The sequence below is a fragment of the Dendrobates tinctorius genome, unplaced genomic scaffold, assembly GCF_039654945.1.
Source record: "Dendrobates tinctorius isolate UK_male_01 unplaced genomic scaffold, ASM3965494v1 ptg000126l, whole genome shotgun sequence".
NCBI classification, from domain to species: domain Eukaryota; kingdom Metazoa; phylum Chordata; class Amphibia; order Anura; family Dendrobatidae; genus Dendrobates; species Dendrobates tinctorius.
This window is the reverse complement of record NW_027361794.1, coordinates 14,335,176-14,360,376: the sequence shown is the minus strand read 5'-3', so window position 1 is coordinate 14,360,376 and position 25,201 is coordinate 14,335,176. Positions and strand designations below refer to the sequence as shown.

General features: G+C 47.5%; 2 protein-coding genes across 2 annotated transcripts in view; one reads left to right on the top strand and one right to left on the bottom strand.

The window, feature by feature from the left end:
• LOC141047339 (uncharacterized) overlaps positions 1-25,201 on the top strand; it is a 944,519-nt gene that overhangs the window by 63,109 nt on the left and 856,209 nt on the right.
• LOC141047296 (uncharacterized) overlaps positions 1-25,201 on the bottom strand; it is a 206,374-nt gene that overhangs the window by 5,437 nt on the left and 175,736 nt on the right. The window contains 6 exon segments of the mRNA XM_073542349.1: positions 16,933-17,023; positions 17,219-17,316; positions 17,400-17,523; positions 19,711-19,890; positions 20,020-20,169; positions 21,356-21,537. Of these exon segments, the coding sequence (XP_073398450.1) occupies positions 16,933-17,023; positions 17,219-17,316; positions 17,400-17,523; positions 19,711-19,890; positions 20,020-20,097 (571 nt within the window). The 5' untranslated portion in view covers positions 20,098-20,169; positions 21,356-21,537.

Sequence of the window (25,201 nt, the reverse complement as noted above, 5' to 3'; positions counted from 1 at the left end):
CCAGCCCCTGCTGGGGGCTGTGCTGAATTTCCACTCTTATTTATCAGTATTTTGCCAATTGGCTTTTTGTCCCTTACTAGTTTGGTCTCTTTTTGCCCTGTCTCAGAATATTTCAGAGTGCTGATATAGTGGGAGAAGTCTAGTGACTTCAGGGTTAATTTTGCTATCAGAAGTGTTGGACATTATTTTTGTAGGGTTTTTTGCAGGTTGCAGACAGTGTCTTTCCTTTCCTGTCTAGTTAGTTTGGGCCCCATCATTTGCTCAGCCTAATTTCCTGCCTGTGTTTGTGCCTTCATCTTGTTTCACCGTCAATACATGTGTGGGGGCTATCTATGCCTTTGGGGTCTGCTGTGGGGCAGTTAGTTTTCCCTTTTCTTGCTTTAGGCTTATTTAGTCCTCCGGCCGTGACGAGGCGTCTAGGAACATCGTAGACACGCTCCACGGCTACTGCTAGTTGTGTGGTAAGATCAGGGATCTGCAATCTGCATAGTTACCAACCTCTCTGGTTTTCTGTGACTTAGCTTGTTTTGCTTTTTTCTCCTCGGTGACCCATTCATAACAGGGCTATTAATATCATTCTTGTTTTGTCTTCCCTGACATTTCTTATGACTGCGGGAATGAGGATGATCGGGGGAAAGGCATGTCAGGTTCTGAGTCCATTGGAGCATAAAGGAGTCCAGGGTCTGAGGATTCCCCCTGGGGTCTAGAGAATAGAATGTCTTCACCTTTTTGTTTTTGAAATCAGCAAACAGATCTATGTCCGGGGTTCCTCACATCTTTACAATCTGCCGAAAAATGGACTGAATTAGAACCCACTCGCCCTGCCTCAGTTGAGTGCAGCTCAGAAAGTCTGCCTTTTGGTTCTCTGTCCCTCGAATGTGTAGTGCGGAGAGTGATAGATTTTCCTCTGCCAAGCTGAGGATTTTGGAGGAGGCATCCATTAGGGCTCGGGACCTGGTTCCCCCTTGATGGTTTATATAGGCCTACGTCACTGTTGTCTGTTACTTATGTTTCATACTTTCTAGTTATTTCTCATATGTACAACTTACCACAAAGGGGTGTCTTGCTAACTTTTTTCCCCTCCTTAATGGCTTTTAAAGGGATACATTACTTAGCTTTTTTCCATAGGGAAGCATGATTTTTGTAAACCCTTGTGGATCTTATGTATTTGTCTGTATATTGATGTGTGGCTCTTTGACACTACGTGTTCCTTTGCCTTAAACCATGTATTTTGCATTTTATAGTTATTCTTTTGTTACCTCTAATAAAACATTTTTGTATTTTACTATACTTTGGTTTGATACTCCGAGTCTCTTTTAGGGTATTGATCTGTGTGGAGTTTCCAATAATGTCTATTTCAGCCATTTATTAACATCTAGTTACGAGATAGTTAGGTATCGCTATATGATGTTTAAAGTTTGGGTGATATTGATTATGAACTAGTAGAGTGTAGTGTCCATCTGTTTGACTTTTTATTCCATATTTGAGATGCAGAATGAACAATCAATGTTATGTAGGCTAAAATAACATAAAAAAAACTTCTCATCTCACAAAAAACAAGTCCCTATTCAGGTCCATTATCTGTCAGTGAAAAAGCCAATGATTCCACATTATTTGTGACTCATAGGCTCTTGAAAAGCAACATGACTTCCATAAACCAATGCAGCAAAACCCGCTCTCCCAAAGTCAAATCTCCCCCTTGTTTCTGAGCCTTGCAGTATGACCAAACCACATTTAGCATCCATGTATTTGGCATTACTATAGTGAGAAGATCCTACTTATTGCACGGTGTGTGTCTCCCGGAGCATAATCTGGGCACTATGTGTTGGGTAATAAAATGGCAAATGTGCAGTTTTCACTTTCCAGAAATTAGCATGCATTGGTTGCTGCAAAGTGGCTGTGGAGTCAAAATAGTCGCTAACCCTATAAATTAATTCCCTGAGGGTTATAATTTCCAAAATGGAGTCACTTTATGCTCTGGTTTTCTGCCATTTTGTCATATTAAGTCTTCTGCAAATGGTGTAATCCATTTTCTCTGGGATCTGCTCCTACGACTTCTGATTCTGTCACCAGGAGCTGCCTTATTCGTTTTGCAGGTAGCGCTGATGATGGAGGAGACGTCAAAACCAGAAGCTCTGGGTGGTACATACTTGGTCCAGCCATTAAGATTACAGTACTTGGGATCAGTAGTACTATCCAGTCTGGAAGTATGGGTGTGTGCTGTCCAGCTGAAGTAATCTGATCTCTACTTCAGCCAAGTGGAAAGCACCACACCCTACTAATCTCAAAAGCAATTTGCTAGAAGGTGCCAGATACAGTCTTGTTCTCCTCTGGTTCAATGCTCTATGCTCAGTTCCCGGCTTGTGTATTTATATCCTGTTGCAACCGTGGCCCGTTTACTGACTATTGTGTCTTCTGATTATGCATTTTCACTGATCTCCTGGTTCTGACCCGGCTACCTGACTATTCTTCCCATCTCACTCCACAGAACAGCAGATAACACCGTGGCTCAAGCATAGGGGTCTCTGTATAAGTCCAGACTCATGTAGAGGGGTTAAGGGATGATGATTAAGGCAATCCCTGGGATCAGGAAAACAGAGTAGACAGTGCAAAGCCTGTTTGTGGTGGTCATCATTTGAGCTGCCAGAAACAGCCTTGTTCTCTGCTGGTATAGTCCTCTGTGCTCAGCTCCCATTTTGTGTATTTGTTTCTTGTTGTGACCCCAGCCCGTTTACTGATTATTCTTGCGCCTTCTGATTTTGTACTTTCTCTATCCTGGTTCTGACCCGGCTACCTAATTATTTTTCTTGCCATCTCTCACTCCAGAACAGTAGGCAACACCATGGCCCAAGCCTAGGTGTCTCTGTTTAAATCAAGATCTATGTAGAGCAGTTAACCCCTTAGCGACCACCAATACGCCTTTTAACAATGGCAGTTAAGGGTACTTATGCCTCAGCGCTGCTTTTTAACGGCGCTGAGAAATAAGTGTATAGCGCCCCCCAGGGCCGGAATTTCTTCTGGGTCACCGCTACCAGGGGTAGCTGAGACCCCCCGAGGACATGATTCGGGTTGGTTTTTACCAAAAACAGTGTTGCGATCACCGTTATTAACGGTATAACAGAGACCCAAAAAAAAAAAAGTCTGATTTCCCATTTAATTTCTCTCTCCTCTGATGTGATCGTATATCAGAGGAAAGAGAAATGGGGTCCCCCGATCCCCCTGGTACCTCCGGAGTCCCCGCATCCCCCATGAAGTCCCCGGAGCCGCCGCCATCTTATTGCAGGAGAAAAATGGAGGGTGCACGCGCAGTGCGCCTGCCGAGATCTGTCCAACACCCAGCAACAATAGGAAATGAATGTGTCACATGGCTTTATGTCTTTTTACATCAATTAAGGAATTTGCTCTTCAGACATTCTGGGGTCATCAGAGGGCAATAAAACCTTCAGGCTCCTTATCTATGAACTGCTCCAATATTTATCCCTCTTCCATAATGACAATTTTGCTTCATATCACTTGTCTTATCTATTGAGTTATTTCTGTGCTGTCTTGTGTATAAATATGTGACTTCAGATTTTGTATTAGTCTATGCCTGATGAAGAGACCTGAGTAGTCTCGAAAGATTGCGATGTGTTACCATCTTTTCAGTTAGCCATTAAAAGGTGTCAACCAATGAGGACTCTCAATTCTACATATTCTATCTACTGGCTAACACGGTACAAAGATATACATCTTTCCTGTCCTTTTATGAGGTAATAACTCTGGAACACTTCCATGGATCCTGGTGATTCTGACACTGTTTTTTCGAGACATACTGTACTTCATGTTAGTGGTAAAAGTTTCTTTGATATAAGTTGAGTTTATTTGTGGGGAAAAAAAACGGAAATTTGGCAAAAGTTTTGAAAATTTCACCATTTTCCAACTTTGAATTTTCATGCCTAAAATCACAGAGATATGGCAGATAAAAAACTTAAGTAACATTTCCCACATGTCTACTTTACATCAGCTCAATTTTGGAACCAAATTTTTTTTAGGACGTTATAAGGGTTAAAAGTTGACCAGCAATTTCTCATTTTTACACCATTTTTTTTTTTAGGGACCACATCACATTTGAAGTCACTTTTAGGGGTCTATATGATAGAAAATACCCAAATATGACACCATTCTAAAAACTGCACCACTCAGGGTGTGTGCACACGCTGTGGATTCTGCTGCGGATCCGCAGCGGATTCGGCCCTGCGGATCCACAGCAGTTTTTGCTGCAGTGTACAGTACCTTTATTTTCTATGGAAAACAAAAAACACGGTGCGGATTTTCCGCGCGGATTTGCTGCGGTTTCAAAACCACAGAATGTCACTTTGTGCGGAATCCGCAGCGATTTCACACCTTCTCCATTGTAGAGGTGTCAAAACGCAGGGGAATACCGCAGGCTAAACTGCAGGTCTTTTGAATCCGCAGCATGTGCACACAGCCTTAAGGTGCTCAAAATCACATTCAAGAAGTTAACTTCTGGTGCTTCACAGGAATTTTTGGAATGTTTAAAAAAAAAAAAAAAAAAAATGAACATTTAGAAACTTTTTTCACAAAAAAATTGCTTCAGATCCAAATTTTTTTTTATTTTCCCCAATGGTAACTGGAGAAATTGGACCCCAAAAGTAATTGTGCAATTTGTCCTGAGTATGCGATACCTGATTTGTGGGGGGACCACTGTTTCGGTGCATGGCAGAACTCTGAAGGGAAGGAGTGCAGTTTGACTTTTTCAACGCAAAATTGGTTAGAATTGAGATCGGATGCCATGTCGCGCTTGGAGAGCCCCTGATGTGCCTAAACAGTGGAAACCCCCCACAAATGACCCAATTTTGGAAACTAGACCCCCAAGGAACTTATCTAGATGTGTGGTGAGCACTTTGAACCCCCAAGGGCTTCACGGAAGTTTATAACGTAGAGCTGTAAAATTAAAAAATCATATTTTTTTCCCAAAAAATGATCTTTTCACCCCCAATTTTACATTTTCCCAAGGGTAACAGGACCCGAAAAGTTATTGTGCAATTTGTCCTGAGTATGCTGATATTCCATATGTTGGGGTAAACCACTGTTTGGATGCATGGCAGAGCTCAGAAGGGAAGGAGTGCCAGATTTTACTGTTATGGTTTGTAGGTGCCATGACCCACTGTGAGAGCCCATGAGGTGCCAAAACAGCAGAACCCCCCATAAGGGACCACATTTTATGAATTACACCTCTCATTGAATTTATCTAGGGGTGCAGTGATCACACTGACACCATGGGTGTGTCACAGAATTTGATACCATTGGGCAGCCATGTGAAGAGACTCGGGAGAAACTGATCGCTATTTGCCTATTCAAGTGAATGGGTCTGTGCACATGTCAGTGTGTTTCCACACACCGTGTGTCCATGGGCAAAACACGCTGACATGTCTTTTTTTAATGTCAGCACGGGCCACAAAACATCCAGCACACGTGCATACGCATAACACACATGGATGTCATCCATGTGACATGCATCAGCGCCGGGGAAGAAGTGTTACAGTAAGTGCTTGTCCCTGGTGCCGGATGTTGAACATGGCTCTCATCATTCTCCCCTGGCGATCAGCAAATGCAGAGGAGAATGATGAGAGCCGTGTTCAACACCTGGCGCCGGGGAACAGCGCTTACTCTAACGCTTCTTCCCTGGCGCCCGTCCATGTGGTACTGATGTGGCACACGTGTGCCACAAGTATTACACACACGGACACTGGCATCTCCGGTACCGGAAATATCAGGACGTGTGAAAGAGGCATTATAGCGGGTTTTTCTGTTTGGCTGCTGTCACACACTAAAAGATACTTCTTATTGCAAAAAATAGTTTTTGCATCACCATATTTTGAAAGCTATAATTTTTCCATATTTCGGCCCACAGAGTCATGTTAGGTCTTGTTTTTTGCGTGACGAGTTGATGTTTTCATTGGCACCATTTTCGGGCATATGACATTTTTTGATCGCTTTTTATACCGATTTTTGTGAGGCAGAATGAACAAAAAATAGCAATTCATGAATATCGTTTGGGGGGGTGGGGAGCGTTTATACCGTTCTGCATGTGATAAAATTGATAAAAGCAGATTTATTCTTCAGATTAGTACAATTACAGCAATACGTCATTTATATCTTTTTATTGTTTTGGCGCCTTTATACAATAAAAACTATTATATAACTATTATATAAGAAATAATTATTTTTGCATCGCTTTATTCTGCGAGCTATAACTTTTTTAATCTTTCCGGTGTTGGAGTTGCATGGGGACTTGTTTTTTGTGGGACAAGATGACGCTTTCTGCGGTTCTATGTTTATTTATATCCGTCCATCTTTTTGATCACGTGTTATTCCACTTTTTCGGCGGTATGATGATAAAGCATTGTTTTTTTTGCCTTTTTTTATAATGTTCACTAAATGGGTTAACTAGCGGGACAATTTTATAGGGCGGGTCATTATGGATGCGTGGATGCCAAATATGTGTACTTTTATTGTTTAGATTTTTATTAATTCAAATATTTGATAGAATTGATTTTTTTTATTATTTTGTAAAATATTTTTACAATTATTTAAATTTTTTTTTTTTTTCCATTCTGTTTTACACTTTGTCCCACTATGGGACACTCATTTTCTGCAGGCTGATCACTTCTATAGCATGCAGATCTGTATGCTATAGAACAGGGTTCCCCAACTCCAGTCCTCAAGGCACACCAACAGATCATATTTTCAGGATTTCCTTTATATTGCACAGGTGAAGCAATTATCACCTGAGCAATACTAAGGAAATCCTGAAAACATGATATGTTGGTGTGCCTTGAGGACTGCAGTTGGGGAACCCTGCCATAGAAGCTGTCAGCGCTGCAACGTATTTTACACTGACCTGAGAGACTTCCTGATCATCACTGCACATTACAGGAAGTCTCTCAGCTCTGGATGCTCGGATATCGTCATGACGACATCGGGTCTCCATGGCAGCGATCGGGACCCCGCATCGTGCCGCAGGGTCTCCAATCCAAAGGCAGAGGGGCTGTCAGCCCCTGTGCTGGCTCCGAAATGTTGCGATTGAACACGGGGATGAAAGTGCCGGGTGTCAGCTGTTAGAATCAGCTGACACACGGCAGCAATCGGCCGCACACCACCCGTGTGTATAGCCGATCGCTATGACGTACTATCCCGTCCATGGCCAGACAGACCCAGGACACATGGACAGGATAGTATGTGAGATGGCAGAGAGGGGTTAAATTTACATCTCGGGTATTTGGAAGAAGCAATGGAGACTTTTTTTTTTTTTTAAAGACTCACATAAGTGAGGCAGGCCAATCCCACCGCAATTAAACTATCATACAGAATGAACCTGTAAAGAAAACAAAAAAACAAAACATAAACCTGTATATACTCGAGTAAAAGCCGAGGCACCTAATTTTGCCACGGAAAACTGGGTAAGCTTATTGACTTGAGTATAAGCCGGGTGTGTGCATTGTCCCCTCATCCCTGTCCTGCTATGTGTGGCTCCCCCCGTCCTCCTCCCCCTGTTGTACGTATGGCTCCCCCCGTCCTCCTCCCCCTGTTGTACGTATGGCTCCCCCCGTCCTCCTCCCCCTGTTGTACGTATGGCTCCCCCTCGTCCTCCCCCCGTTGTACGCATGGCTCCCCCTCCGTCCTCCCCCTGTTGTACGCATGGCTCCCCCCCCATCATACTCACCCACTCCTGGTGCGATCTCTTCAAGTCCTCCCTGCATATCTCTGCTGTCCCGGTGAGGCAGCTTCTTCCTGTGTTCAGCGGTGTGGTACCGCTCATTAAAGTAATGAATATGCGCTCCATGCCTATCGGAGTAGAGACACGTGCATATTCATTACTTTAATGAGCGGTACCACGTGACTGCTGAACACAGGAAGAAGCTGCCTCGCTGAGACAACAGAGAGATGCAGGGAGGACTTGAAACGATCACGCGAGGAGTGGGTGAGTATGATGTAACAGCCGCTGGCTCCTGACGCGCCCCCTCCCCTGCCAACCCCCTGGCACAATGACTCGTGTATAAGCCGAGGGGTACGTTTTCAGCACAGAAAAAAAAAAAATGTGCTGAAAATCTCAGCTTATACACGAGTATATACGGTAGGTATAAAATAAAAATGTTACAAAACCAACAACAGCGTATGTATGACGGGAGAACTCCAAACACTAAATTTATTGTGAACCATTGGAGCTACTATGGAGTCCTGACCAGAAAAGTAGAGAAAGTATTAGCGCCCCCATTTCAGGAGAGATTGTGCAGTAGTCTGAATTCCTAAGGTTGCTTTTACACATGCTGTTTTTTTGGGGGGCCGTATTGCCGCGATTTTTGTGATCTCCCACAAAACGGGCAGCAAAAAACCTTCTCGGATCACAGTTTTCCCTGTTATAACAAACAGCAGGGAAAAAAAACGGCGATCCGCAAATACGGTGTACCACAAAAACAAGCAAACGTTGTTTTTGCTGTACCATTGAAATGCATTGCGGGCGTGTCCGTAAGCCGTGAAAAATATCGAATAAGCTCGATATTTTTTCACGGCCGCAAATAAGGCCCTACAGGCGTGAATAAATATATATTACAGCCATCAGCCACACACAGCTTAGAGATACACACATGGTTAAAGTTGTTGGCACCCCTTGTTTAATGACAGAAACCCACAATGGTCACAGAAATAACTTGAAACTGACACAAGTAATAAATAAAAAAGTCTATGAAAATAAACAAATGAATGTCAGACATTGCTTTTCCACCAAACTTCCACAGAATTTAAAAGAAAAAAAAAAAAAAACCCTCAAGAAGTAGGCCTGGACAGAAAGTATTAAGTTACATACCGGTAACGGTATTTTTTGGAAGCCCAGGACAGCACCAAGAGAGAGGGGATCCGCCCTTCAGGAACAGGAAACCTACAGATACAAAAGGGCGGCACCTCTCCCACGCATCAGTTGGATTACAGAGCTTGAGAGGCTACCATGGATAGAGGCACAGCATATATACAATCTATACATCCTATTTACAATTTATATGTAATCTTTACTCCAAAATAAGGTAAATCCATGACAGTTTTCTAAGAGGAAGGAGTGCACTTCCTATACGTGAACAAGGGAGGGAACTAAGAGTGCTGTCATGGGCTTCCGAAAAATACCGTTACCGGTACGTAACTTAATACTTTATTCGGACACCCATGACAGCACCACGAGAGAATTACGGAGATGTAAACTAACTTAGGGAGGGACTACAGCCTGCAGCACCCTTAGCCCAAAGGTGAGATCCGAGGAGGCCCCATTTCTAACCGATAGTGGTTAAAAAAGGTGGAAGGAGATGACCAGGTGGCCGCCTTACATATCTGGTCAATTGACACTCCAGATCTCTCCGCCCAAGATGACGCCATGGCACAAGTGGAATGCGCCCTCAGATTCTGTGGAGCCGGACTGCCCCCTGTTGTGTAAGCAAGAGAGATAGCCTCCCTAATCCACTTTGCTAACGTGTGTTTTGATACCCTAAACCCTTTCTTAGGACCTTGGAAGGATAAAAATACTGCGTTCTCTTTCCTCCAAGGATCAGTAGCCGATATATATTTTAGTAGGCATCTTTTAACATCTAGTGCATGAAGCTTGTGCTGTTTAGGGTTGGTAGGATTAGGGAGAACTATCTCTTGTGTCCTGTCAAATTGTGATGCTACCTTGGGCAAGTATGCTGGGTCCGGTTTTAGAATTACTCTATCATGTAAAAACTCTGTATAAGGGGGCAACCTGGAAAGTGCCTGTATATAACTTCTCCTACGTGCAGATGTTATTGCTACCAAAAAAGCTGTCTTAAGGGACATAATCTTTAATGAGGCCGAATCCAGAGGTTCGAATGGCTTCTCTGTCATAGCTGTAAGGACTAAATTTAAGTCCCATGGTATACATTTATCCCTGTGTTTGGGTCTGGATCTACTAGCAGCTTTGATGAATCTAGACACCCAGTAGTTGCTGGCAATATCACAGGTAAATAGGGCCCCCAAGGCTGAAACCTGCACTTTTAAAGGTACTTGTGGAAAGACCCAACTCAAGACCCCTCTGAAGGAATTCTAGAATCTGTTTCGTGGGTATTCCATCCCTGAGATTAAACTCAGAGGTGGACAGGAATCGCCTCCAGGTTCTAGCATAGATACGTATTTGTAGTAATCTGCTTCCTGCTCTTCAGGAGGGTATTAATTAAATTTTGGGAGAAACCTCTATTCTTCAACAGTGCCCTCTCAAACTCCATGCCGTCAAATGGAGTCCTGCCACTTGTGGATGGTTGACTGGCTCCTGTTAGAGAAGATTCGGAAGGTTCGGCAGTACCCAGGGATCGCATACTGACATGGTCCTCAACCATGCGAACCAGGTCCTCCTGGGCCAGAATGGGGCAATTAATATGACCCTTGCTCGGGGGCAATTAATATGACCCTTGCTCGATCTTCCTCACCACCAGAGGTAAGAGGGCCAACGGTGGAAAGGCATATGCCAGAGAAGTCCCATTTTATCAGGAAGGCGTCCACTGCCAGTGGATTTTCCCTGGGGTTCAGAGAGCAGAACTTTTTTACTTTTCTGTTTTCTTTGCTGGCAAAGAGGTCTACCTCCGGCTGACCCCATCTGCGGACAATCTGGTTGTAAACGTCCGTGTTGAAAGCCCATTCTCCTTGCCTTAGGACCCTGTGGCTTAGAAAGACTGCCTTCATGTTGTCTTTCCCTCTGATGTGGAGTGCCGTTAAAGATTGAAAATTTCTCTCTGCTATTTGAAATAGACGTTCTGTTATCCGCATCAGGGCCTCAGAGAGTGTTCCACCTTGGTGGTTGATATAGGCTACTGCTACCTGGTTGTCCGAGGATCCTCACATGATGACCCTGTAGGTACATAATGAGTTTTTTAACTGCCAACTCAATCGGCAACAGCTCCCTCTGGTTAGACGAGGTGTCAGGAGTCCCAAAGTCCCTGGACCACTATGTCCCCCATATGGGCCCCCCAACCCGAGGGGCTAGCATCTGTGGTTATTATGTTGGTTATCTGCGTCACCCAGGGCACCCCTGAGGATAAGTTGTTCTTATCAAGCCACCATCGAAGAGATGTAAGAGTCAAGGGGCTCAAAGATATCTGACCTTGTAGAGACCCCTCTTAGGCCCTGTCTCTAACTAGGACGTCCCTCTGAAGGGATCTAGTGTTAAACTGCGCCCACCTGACTGCTGGCATACATGAGGTCAGAGAGCCTAACAAAGACATGGCTTGCCTGAGGGTCATGGAAGGATTATCAATCGCCGGAAGTACCTGCTGTTGTATATATTCTAACTTATCTGATGGCAGAAAGACACTGCTGGGTTTCTGAATTTAACAGTAAGCCTAGGAACTTTTGGACTCTCAGGGGCTGAAATCGGGATTTCTCGTAATTTATAATCCATCCGAGGTGCTCTAGTCTGGACTTATCCCTTTCTATATGGGATAGGCAATGGTCCGTCGAATTCCCTACAATCAAAAAATCGTCTAGGTACGGGACAATCAGGATACCAGACTCCCGCAGATGAGCCATGACTTCAGCCACGATCTTCGTAAATACCCGGGGCGCTGCTGAGAGACCAAAAGGGAGAGCCCTAAAATGAAAATGACAGATTTGACCGTCCATTGAAACCACCACTCTCAGGAACTGCTGGAAGTCTGTGTGGATAGGAACATGGTAGTACGAGTCTTTCAAATCCACGACTGCCATAAAACACCCTTTAAACAACATCTTTATTGCTGAACTGATAGACTCCATTTTAAAGGTTCGGTTAACCAAGAATTCATTAGGGAACGTAAATTAATAATGATCCTAAATGATTTATCCGCCTTTTGGATCAGGAACAGGGGAGAGTAGAAGCCTCTACCTCTTTCAGATTCCGAAACCTCCACCAGGACCTTCTTTAAGCATAAACTCAAGACTTCTGCTTCTAAAGCAGTTTGTTCAAGTGGCGAAGATCGCAAGGGAGTTAGTTTAAAGGTATCCCGAGGAACATAAGTAAACTCCAGCTTGAGTCCGGTGGATATTACGTTTCGCACCCAGTCACTATTGGTGATCTGCAGCCATGCTGGGAGGAAGGCTGACAGTCTACCCCCTACGGGAATCGCTAGACATTGGCCAGGTTTCTTTCGCTCTCTTGAAGAACGCCTGAACATAAAGCCCGTACCTCTCCTCCTTCTATCCTCCCATCTGGGACGGTCTCCATTAGGTGATGGGTTGCGCCTTCTTCCCTGACCGAATTTTCTTCTATTGAATGAACGTCGGTAGGATGCGGACCACAGATTAGGGAACTTCTTCTTGTCATCCCCGGCTTTCTCAAGCATCTCATCCAGGACTGTTCCGAATATTCCCCTTCGCACAGGATAGTGAAGAGTTTCGACCTGGATTGAATGTCTCCCGGCCAGCACTTTAGCCACAGGGTTCTACAAGCTGCAATGGAAAGTCCTGCTGCCCTGGCCGCCATTCTAACCGCATCCGCTAAGGCGTCCGCTAGGAAGGCTGCGGCCCCCTGGATTACTGGTAGGGCCCCTAAAATTGTCTGTCTAGGTGTCCCTTGTTTTAATTGAGACTCCAATTGGTCTAACCAGATCATCATGGACCGGGCCGTACATGTTGAGGCTACTGCTGGTCTTAAAGAACCGGCTGCCATCTCCCAGGTTCCTTTAAGGAAGGTATCTGCCTTCCTGTCTAGTGGGTCTTTAAGGGTCCCCATGTCCCCCAAGGTTAGTGAGGATCTTTTTGATGCCTTGGCAATTGCCGCATCTAATTTAGGGGCTTTGTCCCAAGTGTTGACCGCAGGATCATCAAAGGGGTATCTACGTTTGAGGGCTGGTGGTAGCGAACCCCTCTTATCTGGTCTTTTCCTTTCTCTACTAATTAGATCCGGAATCTTTTCGTTCAAAGGGAAGACCCTTCGCTTTTTCTGATCCAGCCCCCCGAACATGACATCCTGCATGGATAATTGTGGTTTAGGCTCCTCCACTTCCATTGTCCTTCTCACCGCCTTTACCAACTTGTCCACCCGGTCAAGCGGCAGACAAAACCGGCCAGAATCCTCTTCCTCCGAGGAGGATGAAGGGGGATGAGCCAGGGGAGTCCATACTTCTCCTCCATTCCACCGAGGAATCTGTCTCTAAAAGGGTCCCTAACCCTCGAGCTCCCCGGTTGGGACAGGGATTTCAGGGTTTCTCTCATCTCTGCCCTGACTATGTCTTTTAGGCTTGCAGCTATTTTAAGCGATTCTTCCACCACCGTCTGCTGAATACAGGGGGGGGACACAACTTTTTTGGGCATGAGTCCGGTAATGGGCATGTACAGAGAGCACATTCCCTGTGTTTTGTCTTACTCGTGGACTTCTTCCCCTGAGAATAAAAACATAGAGGGAGGCCCCGTCACTGAGTGAACATTCACTTACCAGTGCAGCAATTAAGTACCGGAGAATGAGGGGGATCTTTTTAAGTTGATGCTCCCGTCTGTCTGGAGGAGCTTTTATGACTGGATTGGTCACTCCGTTTGGCACGCTCCTTACTGTCCCGGGATTCTTTCTTCTTTTGCTTTACCTGCCAAAAGGTCCTCTAGGGGCAGCAGTGATGATTGCCGCTGCTGCCGCCGCTGCTCTTGTTCGCTCTCCATCATTGCGTGCAATAATGTGGCCAGAAGCATGGAACCCCCTTGGGCCCTGCTTAAATACCCATCCTCCAGTCAGCAGACATGCCGCGCCCCCCCGTGATTGGTCTCCCATTCCCAGCTGGCGCCGCTGTCGACCGGTGAGCCAGCGCTTACCGGCGCCTGTTCCGATGGGTGCTGCCATCTTGGAATCTTCACACCTGCGCAGTGGCGCCGCTGACCCGGAAGCACCCCGAAGCTCCGCCCCCAACGTCACCGCGGCCCCGCACACACTTCCTGTGTAACCGGATGTCATGCGGGACACCCGGGCGTCCTCCTACAGCGCTCCCCGGTCCCGGACACCATGCAGCTGCGCCGTCCACACCGACCCCAGCCACCGCTCCGCCGGAGCAGGGAGACCTCCGGGGGCATACTCACTGGTGGCGGCTTTTCCCCCCGGAGGCGGATATCCTCCAGACACCGCTCCCTGCTGTAAACGCCACTGCCATGCAGCCCAGCTAGGACCGCTGTGGCGTCTCCAGGAGCTCCGCACTTGGCCAAGGTAGGAGACATCCCCCGCTACCTGTACCGGCCGGTCGGCCTGGGATCCATCCGGATTCCAACTGTAGGATCCCGTCCCCTCAGGAACAGGAAACCAACTGATGCGTGGGAGAGGTGCTGCCCTTTTGTATCTGTAGGTTTCCTGTTCCTGAAGGGCGGATCCCCTCTCTCGTGGTGCTGTCATGGGAGTCCGAATAAATGATGGTACCCTTCCCTTAATATTTTGTTGCACAACCTTTTGAGGCAATCACTTCAATAAAACGATTCCTGTAACTGTCAATGAGACTTCTGCACCTCTCAACAGGTATTTTGGCCCACTCCTTAAAAGCAAACTGCTCCAGTTGTCTCGTATGTGAAGGTTGAATTTTCCAGACAGCATGTTTCAGTGATTTCCAAAGATGCTTAATAGGATTTAGGTCAGGGCTCAGAGAATGCCACTTCAGAATAGTCCAATGTTTTCCTCTTAGCCATTCTTGGGTGTTTTTATCTGTGTATTTTGGTTCATTATCCTGTTGCAAGACCCATGACCTGTGACCGAGACCAAGCTTTCTGACACTGGGCAGCACATTTCGCTCTAGAATCCCTTGATAGTCTTGAGATTTCATTGTACCCTGCACAGATTCTAGACACCCTGTGCCAGATGCAGCAAAGCAGCCCCAGAACATAACAGAGCCTCCTCCATGTTTCACAGTAGGGACAGTGTTCTTTTCTTGATATGCTTCATTTTTCCATCTGTGAACATAGAGCTGATGTGCCTTGCCAAAAATTTCATTTTTGTCTCATCTGTCCATAGGACATTCTCCCAGAAGCTTTGTGGCCTGTCAACATGTAGTTTGGCAAATTCCAGCCTGGCTTTTTTATGATTTTTTTTTTTCAACAACGGTGTTGTCCTTGGTCATCTCATATGAAGTCCACTTTGGCTCATACAACGACGGATGGTGCAATCTGACACTGATGTTCCTTGAGCTTGAAGTTCACCTTTAATCTGTTTAGATGTTTTTCTAGGCTCTTTTGTTACCATCCGTATTATCCGTCTCTTTGATTTGTCATCAATTTTCCTCCTGCGGCCAAGTCCAGGGAGGTTGACTACAGTCCCATGGATCATAAATTTCTGAATAATATGTACAACTGTAATCACAGGAACATCAGGCTGCTTGGAGATGGTCTTATAACTTTTACCTTTAACATGTTTGTCTATAATTTTCTTTCTAATCTCCTGGGACAACTCTTTCCTTCGCTTCCTCTGGTCCATGTTAAGTGTGATACACACCATGTCCCCAAACAGCACAGTGAGCATCTGTAGCCTCTATACAGGCCACTCACTGATTCCAAGATTGTAGACACCTGTGATGCTGATTAGTGGTCACACCTTGAATTCACATGTCCTTTTGGTCACATTTTCAAGGGTAACATCATTACTGTCCAGGCCTATTTCATGAGTTTTATTTTTTAAAATTCTGTGGAAGCATGGTTGAAAAGCAATGTCTGACTTTCATTTGTTCATCTTCATAGATGTTTTATTTATTATTACTTTTGTCAGATTCAAGTTATTTCTGTGACCATTGTGGGTTTTTCTATCATTAAACGAGGGTTACCAACAATTTTGACAATGTGTGTATATCATGGCACAGGTGTAATGTGTCTTATGTAGTTTATCACAATCCTCCTTGAAGTTAGTTGGTTTTAAAAGAAACTGAAAAGTCAGGATAAAGGGAAACTCTGTTATTGCACAGAAATTCACACTTGGCCTCACTGCACATTTAATGATGTAGATCATAAAAGTGAAGTTTGGCCAGAAAGACTGGACCTGGTCTTGTAGGGACCATATGAGCACATTCAGCAGCACAGAAGGGAGAGAAGGTAGATTCATCCAATAAGATATCGGGGTTCTAGGAAGCCAACAGCATCATTACCCTCCGCTTTCTCTTACAGGCCCATCATAATATTTTTCTTCAAGTGATTTTCTAACTTGTCAGCACATTCTATGTAAGGCTAGTTTCACACTAGCGTTTATGAGCGCGGCGACGGCCTGCGCACGGCCGCCGCTAAGCCCCACCCCCTGCCGCGCCCCCGCCGGTAGCTACGCCCACCGGCGCATGACGCTGCATGCGCCCTGCGTCCCCCATCTTTATCACAGGGGGCGCAGGCCGTGCGCAGTATGCGTTTGGCGGCGCATGCGCCTTTTTGACGGTGCGCCGATGCAACCAAACTGCAGCAGGTTGCGTTTGGCGCAGGTCGGCGCACCGTCAAAAGGACGCATGCGCCGCCAAACGCATACTGCGCACGGCCTGCGCCCCCCCTGTGATAAAGATAGGGGACGCAGGGTGCATGCAGCGTCATGCGCCGGTGGGCGGAGCTACCGGCGGGGCGGGGCTTAGCGGCGGCCGTGCGCAGGCCGTCGCTGCGCTCAAACGCTAGTGTGAAACTAGCCTAAGCTGTCATTTGGCTTTATAGTTTACAGATCTGGGCAGATAACGGTCAGCGCCTCCTAATCCCAGGTGGAAGGCAGATCCTCCAGGTTGTAAGTTCTATAGAAAAGAGCTTTCAATGCCCAAAGTCATTTGAACAGTTTTTTTTGTGGAAGGGAATGTTGTTGGCTGGAGGAAAAATTCTGATTACACGTTTGTGATTTGGCCGAACTATACGACTGATAAAGCAGCCACAGCCGGTTACTGAGAAGAATCTGTGACTTCTCTACATTTAGTGGTTACTACTCACCTGGGTAGTCATATGTAGGAATCTCCTCTTTACACCGCTCATCACCCCTCACATATGTCTCTGTAGTATTAATATGGGTCAGATCTTCACCCTGAAACAAATATTGTAAATGTCACAGACAGATGGAGAAGTCACATCTATGATCAGCTCTAATCCTGCCATCTCCACCGTTCTCATTACACAAGTATAAAACATATAATACTGGTGAATAAAACAAGACTGAGCACAAGACCTTCACAGCCATCTACACATCATAGGGGAGATCTCATGACACCTCTCCATCTACCTGATGATCCTGAGGAACATTGGGATCTTCTTGTTTACAGTCCTGTGGAAGAAGAGGACGGGGACATCTCTCTGGTGTTGTCCCCTTACTGGATTGATCTGGAGGAAACACATACAGGGACAGAATTCATTCTTTACATACAGATAATTATAGACCGAGTGTATTTAGTCCTGTCTATTACCTGGTGATGTGAGGGGCTGGGGGACCTGCATCATGACGTCCTTGTACAGATCTTTGTGTCCTTCTAAATACTCCCACTCCTCCATGGAGAAATAGACAGCGACATCCTGACACCTTATAGGAACCTGACACATACAATGATACAGTCATCCCCGGATCCCTTCATAGTGTTACTGTATAACAGTGGCGTATCCAGGGGGGGGCAGCCGGGGCAGTTGCCCCGGGCGCAGGCAGCAGGGGGGCGCAGTCGGGCCGCCCGGCCGCCTAATGCAGCGGTCCGCAGTATGACAGTATCTCCCCCTCCCCCCGGCGGCTGCGCTCTGCCGCTACCAGTCCTGGGAGTCGGCGGTTCTCTGTGTTTTAGCTGTCAAGCTGACAGCCGACGCAGAGAAGGAGGCCGCGCCGACTCCCAGGCAGCAATTGTACTTGGCGTCTATACAGACGCCAGTACAATTGAAGCTCTGACCGCCGGTTCAGAGCGACGTCAGCAGCGTGATCAGGTCATGTGATCAAGCTGCTGACGTCACTCCCGGCGCCCAGAGTGAACGCTGGTGGTAAGTGTGCTCCACCGAAGATGGGGGATGGGTGTTCATGAGTGGAGATGGGGGTTATTGTGGGGATGGGGGTTAATGAGCGGAGATGGGGGTTAATGTGTGGGGGTTAATGAGTGGAGATGGGATTAATGTGGGGATGGGGGTTAATGAGTGGAGATGGGGTTAATGAGTGGAGATGGGGGTTAATGTGGGAATGGGGGTTAATGAGTGGAGATGGGGGTTAATGTGTGGAGGTTAATGAGTGGAGGTTAATGAGTGGAGATGGGGGTTAATGTGTGGAGGTTAATGAGTGGAGATGGGGGTTAATGTGTGGGGGTTAATGAGTGGAGATGGGATTAATGTGTGGGGGTTAATGAGTGGAGATGGGATTAATGTGTGGGGGTTAATGAGTGGAGATGGGATTAATGTGGGGATGGGGGTTAATGAGTGGGGGGTTAAGGTTAATGAGTGGAGATGGGGGATTAATAAGTGGAAATGGGGGTTAATGTGTGGGGGGATTTGGGAGTAGGGACGAGGGGTTATTGAGTGGGGATGGGTGTACTTAATGTGTGTGGGGGATTGGGGATGGGAGGATTTGGAGTGAGGGGTACATAATGTGTGGGGGGATTTGGGAGTAGGGACGAGGGGTACTTAATGTGTGTGGGGGATTGGGGATGGGGGGAATTTGGAGTGGGGATGGTATTTAATGTATGTGAGGAGATTTGAGGACACAAAATGAAGAGTATGTATGAGGAAACAGTATGGGGGATGGGTGCAGACAGTAAGGGGTGCGAACGGGTGAATGCATGTGGACACAGTATGGAGAGTCGGGGATATGTGTGAGCAGACAGTATAGAGAGTGAGGGGGTAAATATATGAGGAGACAGTATGAGGAAGGAGGGGAATAGTGTGAGGAGACAGTATATTGCAGATATTTGTATTTAGGGGCATTATAATGACACTTCTATCTTTAAGGGCATCGTGTGGGGATTTGCTGCAGAAGACCGGAGAAGATGGAAGTCTGCAGAGACGAAATGTGGGTGAGAAAACTCATCATGGTGTCTGGACAAGAAGAAGAAAAGGAGACTGACTGCAGAGACGACGTCATCTATAAGGTACCTGGATGTAAATGTTATTTGTGATACTGACTAATTCTCATGTTTTTATTCGTTAGGAACATTAAAGGGGTTGTCCAGGTTTGTACGGAGTCTGCAGACATTCTATGTGACTGCAGACTTCTGAATTCTCACAGTGCTCACTGAACGCTGTCAGGATTCTCTCGTGCCGGTAATTTACATACATACGGTCACATGCTGACTAGATACGTGTGGCCTCACTCAGTGAAAATGAACGGAGCAAGGCCGGGCACGTCTAGTCGGAATGTGGCCAGTATATAAATCACATACTTGTGCTGACATGACTGTATATCGGCAAGGGAGAATCCTAAATGTGTGCACTGCATTAGTTGTGAGAATTCAGAAGCTGCAATGTCAGGACTCAGCTCTGCAGGTTCCAGTACTCATCACATGGACACTTCACTCATATGCGATTTTCACAGTTATGGTCCTGTGACATCGAGCTTCTCTTCCTGCTTTCAGTTTTTTACTGAACATTGAGAGCATTAGGGAGAGCAGCTCGTGGGTACATGACTAACTGTGCAAGTCGCATATGTACTTGGGGGGGGGGGGGGGGGGCGCCGAACCAAATTCTTGCCCCGGGTGCCAGAAATCCTAGATACGCCTCTGCTGTATAATGTCCCAGCATTCCCAGCAATATCACCTCTCCAGTCAGCAGCTCAGTCATCTTGTAGGCGAGTTCTAGGATCTTCTGGTTATTGATGTCCTCATGTATCAGGGGGTGAGGGAGAGGTTCCGTGATTGGGCTCAGGAGTCTTCCCCATCCCTCAGACACAGGGTCCTGACAGCGCTCACTAGAGGTCTTCTTCACTACTGTGTAATCCTGGTTATGGAGAGACACATTAATAAATCTCACTACAGACATTTCCAGAGTCCTCACCTCTCCAGTTCTGTCCATCTGTTATTCCCATAGATAAGAATGATGTAATGTGACGTCATCAGAATCTCTCACCTCTCCAGTAAGCCGGCAGAGGATTTCTAGGGTGAGGTGTAATATCCTCTCCGCCACTTTGTCTCTGTCCATATCCATCCTGGATGGGTAAATCAGGAAAATTCTCTTATGTAGAAGATCTTCACTGAGAGGATCCGATATTGTAAAGACCTGAATGAGAAGATGAGCCGATGTAACATCATAAAAATACTGTGTAATAATACAATTACTGGAGATAATAAGGGGATAATATGATATCGAATGAGTAGATGTGGTAGTCTTTAGTCTTGTATGGACTGGAACATACGTTAAAGTGCTGAGCAAGACATCTCCTCCATGTTCCCAATCATTGGATATGTTGGCTGTAGAAAGTTTTTTGGGACTGATCAGGAAATACAGAGACTGGTGGGGACCCAAGCACCTATGGCATTTTATTATTTTTCACTATTCCGGTTTTTCCCTGACGTCTAATAAAACCTATATATTTTAGGCCACAGACAACAAGCAGTTTCTCCCTCGGAGTCGGCAGCTGAATACGTTCCTCATAGACTCATCTTCCATAACGCTAATTCTCGTCTCATTACCGACACTGGAATCGGCATTAGCAATACTGCAGGAGATATTCATTACACGTGACAGGAGAAATAACTACTTCATGATGAGGACGACATCTTCATCTTCTACTACGGCTCTAGAAACATATTTGGCCAGAGTCCGTCACTGACTCCATCCCCACCGGCCGTCTATATGAAGGTTTCCCGTCTTCCCCGCACTGTAATCTTCTATCACGTTAGATCTCAGGTCTGATTCACACACAGAAGTTTGAGGCTTTTATAAAAGCTTTTTGTAAGAACATCAAGACAGGAGATATATGAGGCCAATGTCTCCATGTACGGTTTGTTTTATGGATATGATTTTTTTTTACATTTTGCCATAAGGTTCCATATATTACATGAAAAACACCCCTGAGGATGGCGGTACTGTAGGAACCATGAAGGGGCACATACGGCATCAAGAATGTGGATAAGTGAAGATTTATTATCTAGTGGTAGTATATTGTGTGGGGGCATATTATATATCATAATGTGCATGGAGGATGGTGGTACTGGGGGAAATTTATACTGTTTTTGCCTAAATATAACATTTTATAACAACCCCACAATCTGTGACTCTTCGGGGTAAATCACTCTCTCAACATTGGATTAGAGCTGATACTATGAAGATAAAGAGACGAAACAGACTTTCTGTCCCCTCCATAAAGGGGCACTTTCCCGTGTTTGCCAGAACTGTCCGAGGATTATTAGAGGGGATACTTTTCCCCATTAGAAGGGACACCTGTGGATATTGGGGTCTTTACCTGCTACAGTCCAGGTGGCATTTACTCGGGAAAGTGCTGGAATAACTTTCTCCCAAAGGGTTAAATGGCGTCTGTAACTTCAATGTCTTTCTATGAATCTTCTTCTCTGAACTTTGTTCCTTTGTTTTCTGCCGTATTTCTATTACTCTCCGGAATCAGGAATGTATTAAATCCTATAGAAACTGCGGAGAAAGAATCATTTCTATTTTTCTGTTTCCAGGATTCTTCTTGGAATTGACTGCGATATCCCCTGTGCAATACATTTCTAGTATGAATGCGTCAGAAACTGGGAATCTCCACATCCCTCCAGCCACAGAGCCGCACTCCACATAGAGAATAATGGAGCCTCCAGCACCGACCTCCACCCGCAGAGCCGCACTCCACATAGAGAATAATGGAGCCTCCAGCACCGACATCCACCCGCAGAGCCGCACTCCACATAGAGAATAATGGAGCCTCCACCCGCAGAGCCAGACTCCACATAGAGAATAATGGAGGCTCCAGCACCAACCTCCACCCGCAGAGCCGCACTCCACATAGAGAATAATGGAGCCTCCAGCACCGACCTCCACCCGCAGAGCCGCACTCCACATAGAGAATAATGGAGCCTTCGGCACCGACCTCCACCCACAGGACCGCACTCCACATAGAGAATGGAGTCTCCAGCACCGACCTCCACCCGCAGAGCCGCACTCCACATAGAGAATAATGGAGCCTCCGACACCGACCTCCACCCGCAGAGCCACACTCCACAAAGAGAATAATGGAGTCTCCAGCACCTACCTCCACCCGCAGAGCCGCACTCCACATAGAGAATAATGGAGCCTCCAGCACCTACCTCCACCCGCAGAGCCGCACTCCACATAGAGAATAATGGAGCCTCCAGCACCTACCTCCACCCGCAGAGCCGCACTCCACATAGAGAATAATGGAGCCTCCAGCACCGACCTCCACCCGCAGAGCCGCACTCCACATAGAGAATAATGGAGCCTCCGGCACCGACCTCCACCCGCAGAGCCGCACTCCACATAGAGAATAATGGAGCCTCCGGCACCGACCTCCACCCGCAGAGCTGCACTCCACACAGAGAATAATGGAGCCTCCGGCACCGACCTCCACCCGCAGAGCCGCACTCCACATAGAGAATAATGGAGCCTCCAGCACCTACCTCCACCCGCAGAGCCGCACTCCACATAGAGAATAATGGAGCCTCCAGCACCGACCTCCACCCGCAGAGCCGCACTCCAGATAGAGAATAATGGAGCCTCCAGCACCGACCTGCAACCGCAGAGCCGCACTCCACATAGAGAATAATGGAGCCTCCGGCACCGACCTCCACCCGCAGAGCCACACTCCACATAGAGAATAATGGAGCCTCCAGCACTGACCTCCACCCGCACTCCACATAGAGAATAATGGAGCCTCCAGCACCGACCTCCACCCGCAGAGCCACACTCCACATAGAGAATAATGGAGCCTCCAGCACTGACCTCCACCCGCACTCCACATAGAGAATAATGGAGCCTCCAGCACCGACCTCCACCCGCAGAGCCGCACTCCACATAGAGAATAATGGGGCCTCCGGCACCGACCTCCACCCGCAGAGCCGCACTCCACATAGAGAATAATGGAGCCTCCGGAATCGACCTCCACCCGCAGAGCCACACTCCACATAGAGAATAATGGAGCCTCCAGCACCGACCTCCACCCGCACTCCACATAGAGAATAATGGAGCCTCCAGCACCGACCTCCACTCGCAGAGCCGCACTCCACATAGAGAATAATGGAGCCTCCGGCACCGACCTCCACCCGCACTCCACATACAGAATAATGGAGCCTCCAGCACTTACCTCCACCCGCAGAGCCGCACTCCACATAGAGAATAATGGAGCCTCCGGCACCGACCTCCACCCGCAGAGCCACACTCCACATAGAGAATAATGGAGCCTCCAGCACTGACCTCCACCCGCACTCCACATAGAGAATAATGGAGCCTCCAGCACCGACCTCCACCCGCAGAGCCACACTCCACATAGAGAATAATGGAGCCTCCAGCACTGACCTCCACCCGCACTCCACATAGAGAATAATGGAGCCTCCGGCACCGACCTCCACCCGCAGAGCCGCACTCCACATAGAGAATAATGGGGCCTCCGGCACCGACCTCCACCCGCAGAGCCGCACTCCACATAGAGAATAATGGAGCCTCCGGAATCGACCTCCACCCGCAGAGCCACACTCCACATAGAGAATAATGGAGCCTCCAGCACCGACCTCCACCCGCACTCCACATAGAGAATAATGGAGCCTCCAGCACCGACCTCCACTCGCAGAGCCGCACTCCACATAGAGAATAATGGAGCCTCCGGCACCGACCTCCACCCGCACTCCACATACAGAATAATGGAGCCTCCAGCACTTACCTCCACCCGCAGAGCCGCACTCCACATAGAGAATAATGGAGCCTCCAGCACCGACCTCCACCCGCACTCCACATAGAAAATAATGGAGCCTCCAGCACTTACCTCCACCCGCAGAGCCGCACTCCACATAGAGAATAATGGAGCCTCCAGCACCGACCTCCACCCGCACTCCACATACAGAATAATGGAGCCTCCAGCACCGACCTCCACTCGCAGAGCTGCACTCCACATAGAGAATAATGGAGCCTCCAGCACCGACCTCCACCCGCACTCCACATAGAGAATAATGGAGCCTCCAGCACCGACCTCCACCCGCAGAGCCGCACTCCACATAGAGAATAATGGAGCCTCCAGCACCGACCTCCACCCGCAGAGCCACACTGCACATAGAGAATAATGGAGCCTCCAGCACCGACCTCCACCCGCAGAGCCGCACTCCACATAGAGAATAATGGAGCCTCCAGCACCGACCTCCACCCGCAGAGCTGCACTCCACACAGAGAATAATGGAGCCTCCGGAATCGACCTCCACCCGCAGAGCCACACTCCACATAGAGAATAATGGAGCCTCCAGCACCGACCTCCACCCGCACTCCACATAGAGAATAATGGAGCCTCCAGCACCGACCTCCACTCGCAGAGCCGCACTCCACATAGAGAATAATGGAGCCTCCGGCACCGACCTCCACCCGCACTCCACATACAGAATAATGGAGCCTCCAGCACTTACCTCCACCCGCAGAGCCGCACTCCACATAGAGAATAATGGAGCCTCCAGCACCGACCTCCACCCGCAGAGCCGCACTCCACATAGAGAATAATGGAGCCTCCAGCACCTACCTCCACCCGCAGAGCTGCACTCCACATAGAGAATAATGGAGCCTCCAGCACTTACCTCCACCCGCAGAGCCGCACTCCACATAGAGAATAATGGAGCCTCCGGCACCGACCTCCACCCGCACTCCACATACAGAATAATGGAGCCTCCAGCACCGACCTCCACCCGCAGAGCCGCACTCCACATAGAGAATAATGGAGCCTCCAGCACCGACCTCCACCCGCAGAGCCACACTCCACATAGAGAATAATGGAGCCTCCAGCACCGACCTCCACCCGCAGAGCCGCACTCCACATAGAGAATAATGGAGCCTCCAGCACCGACCTCCACCCGCAGAGCCGCACTCCACATAGAGAATAATGGAGCCTCCAGCACCTACCTCCACCCGCAGAGCCGCACTCCACATACAGAATAATGGAGCCTCCAGCACTTACCTCCACCCGCAGAGCCGCACTCCACATAGAGAATAATGGAGCCTCCGGCACCGACCTCCACCCGCACTCCACATACAGAATAATGGAGCCTCCAGCACTTACCTCCACCCGCAGAGCCGCACTCCACATAGAGAATAATGGAGCCTCCAG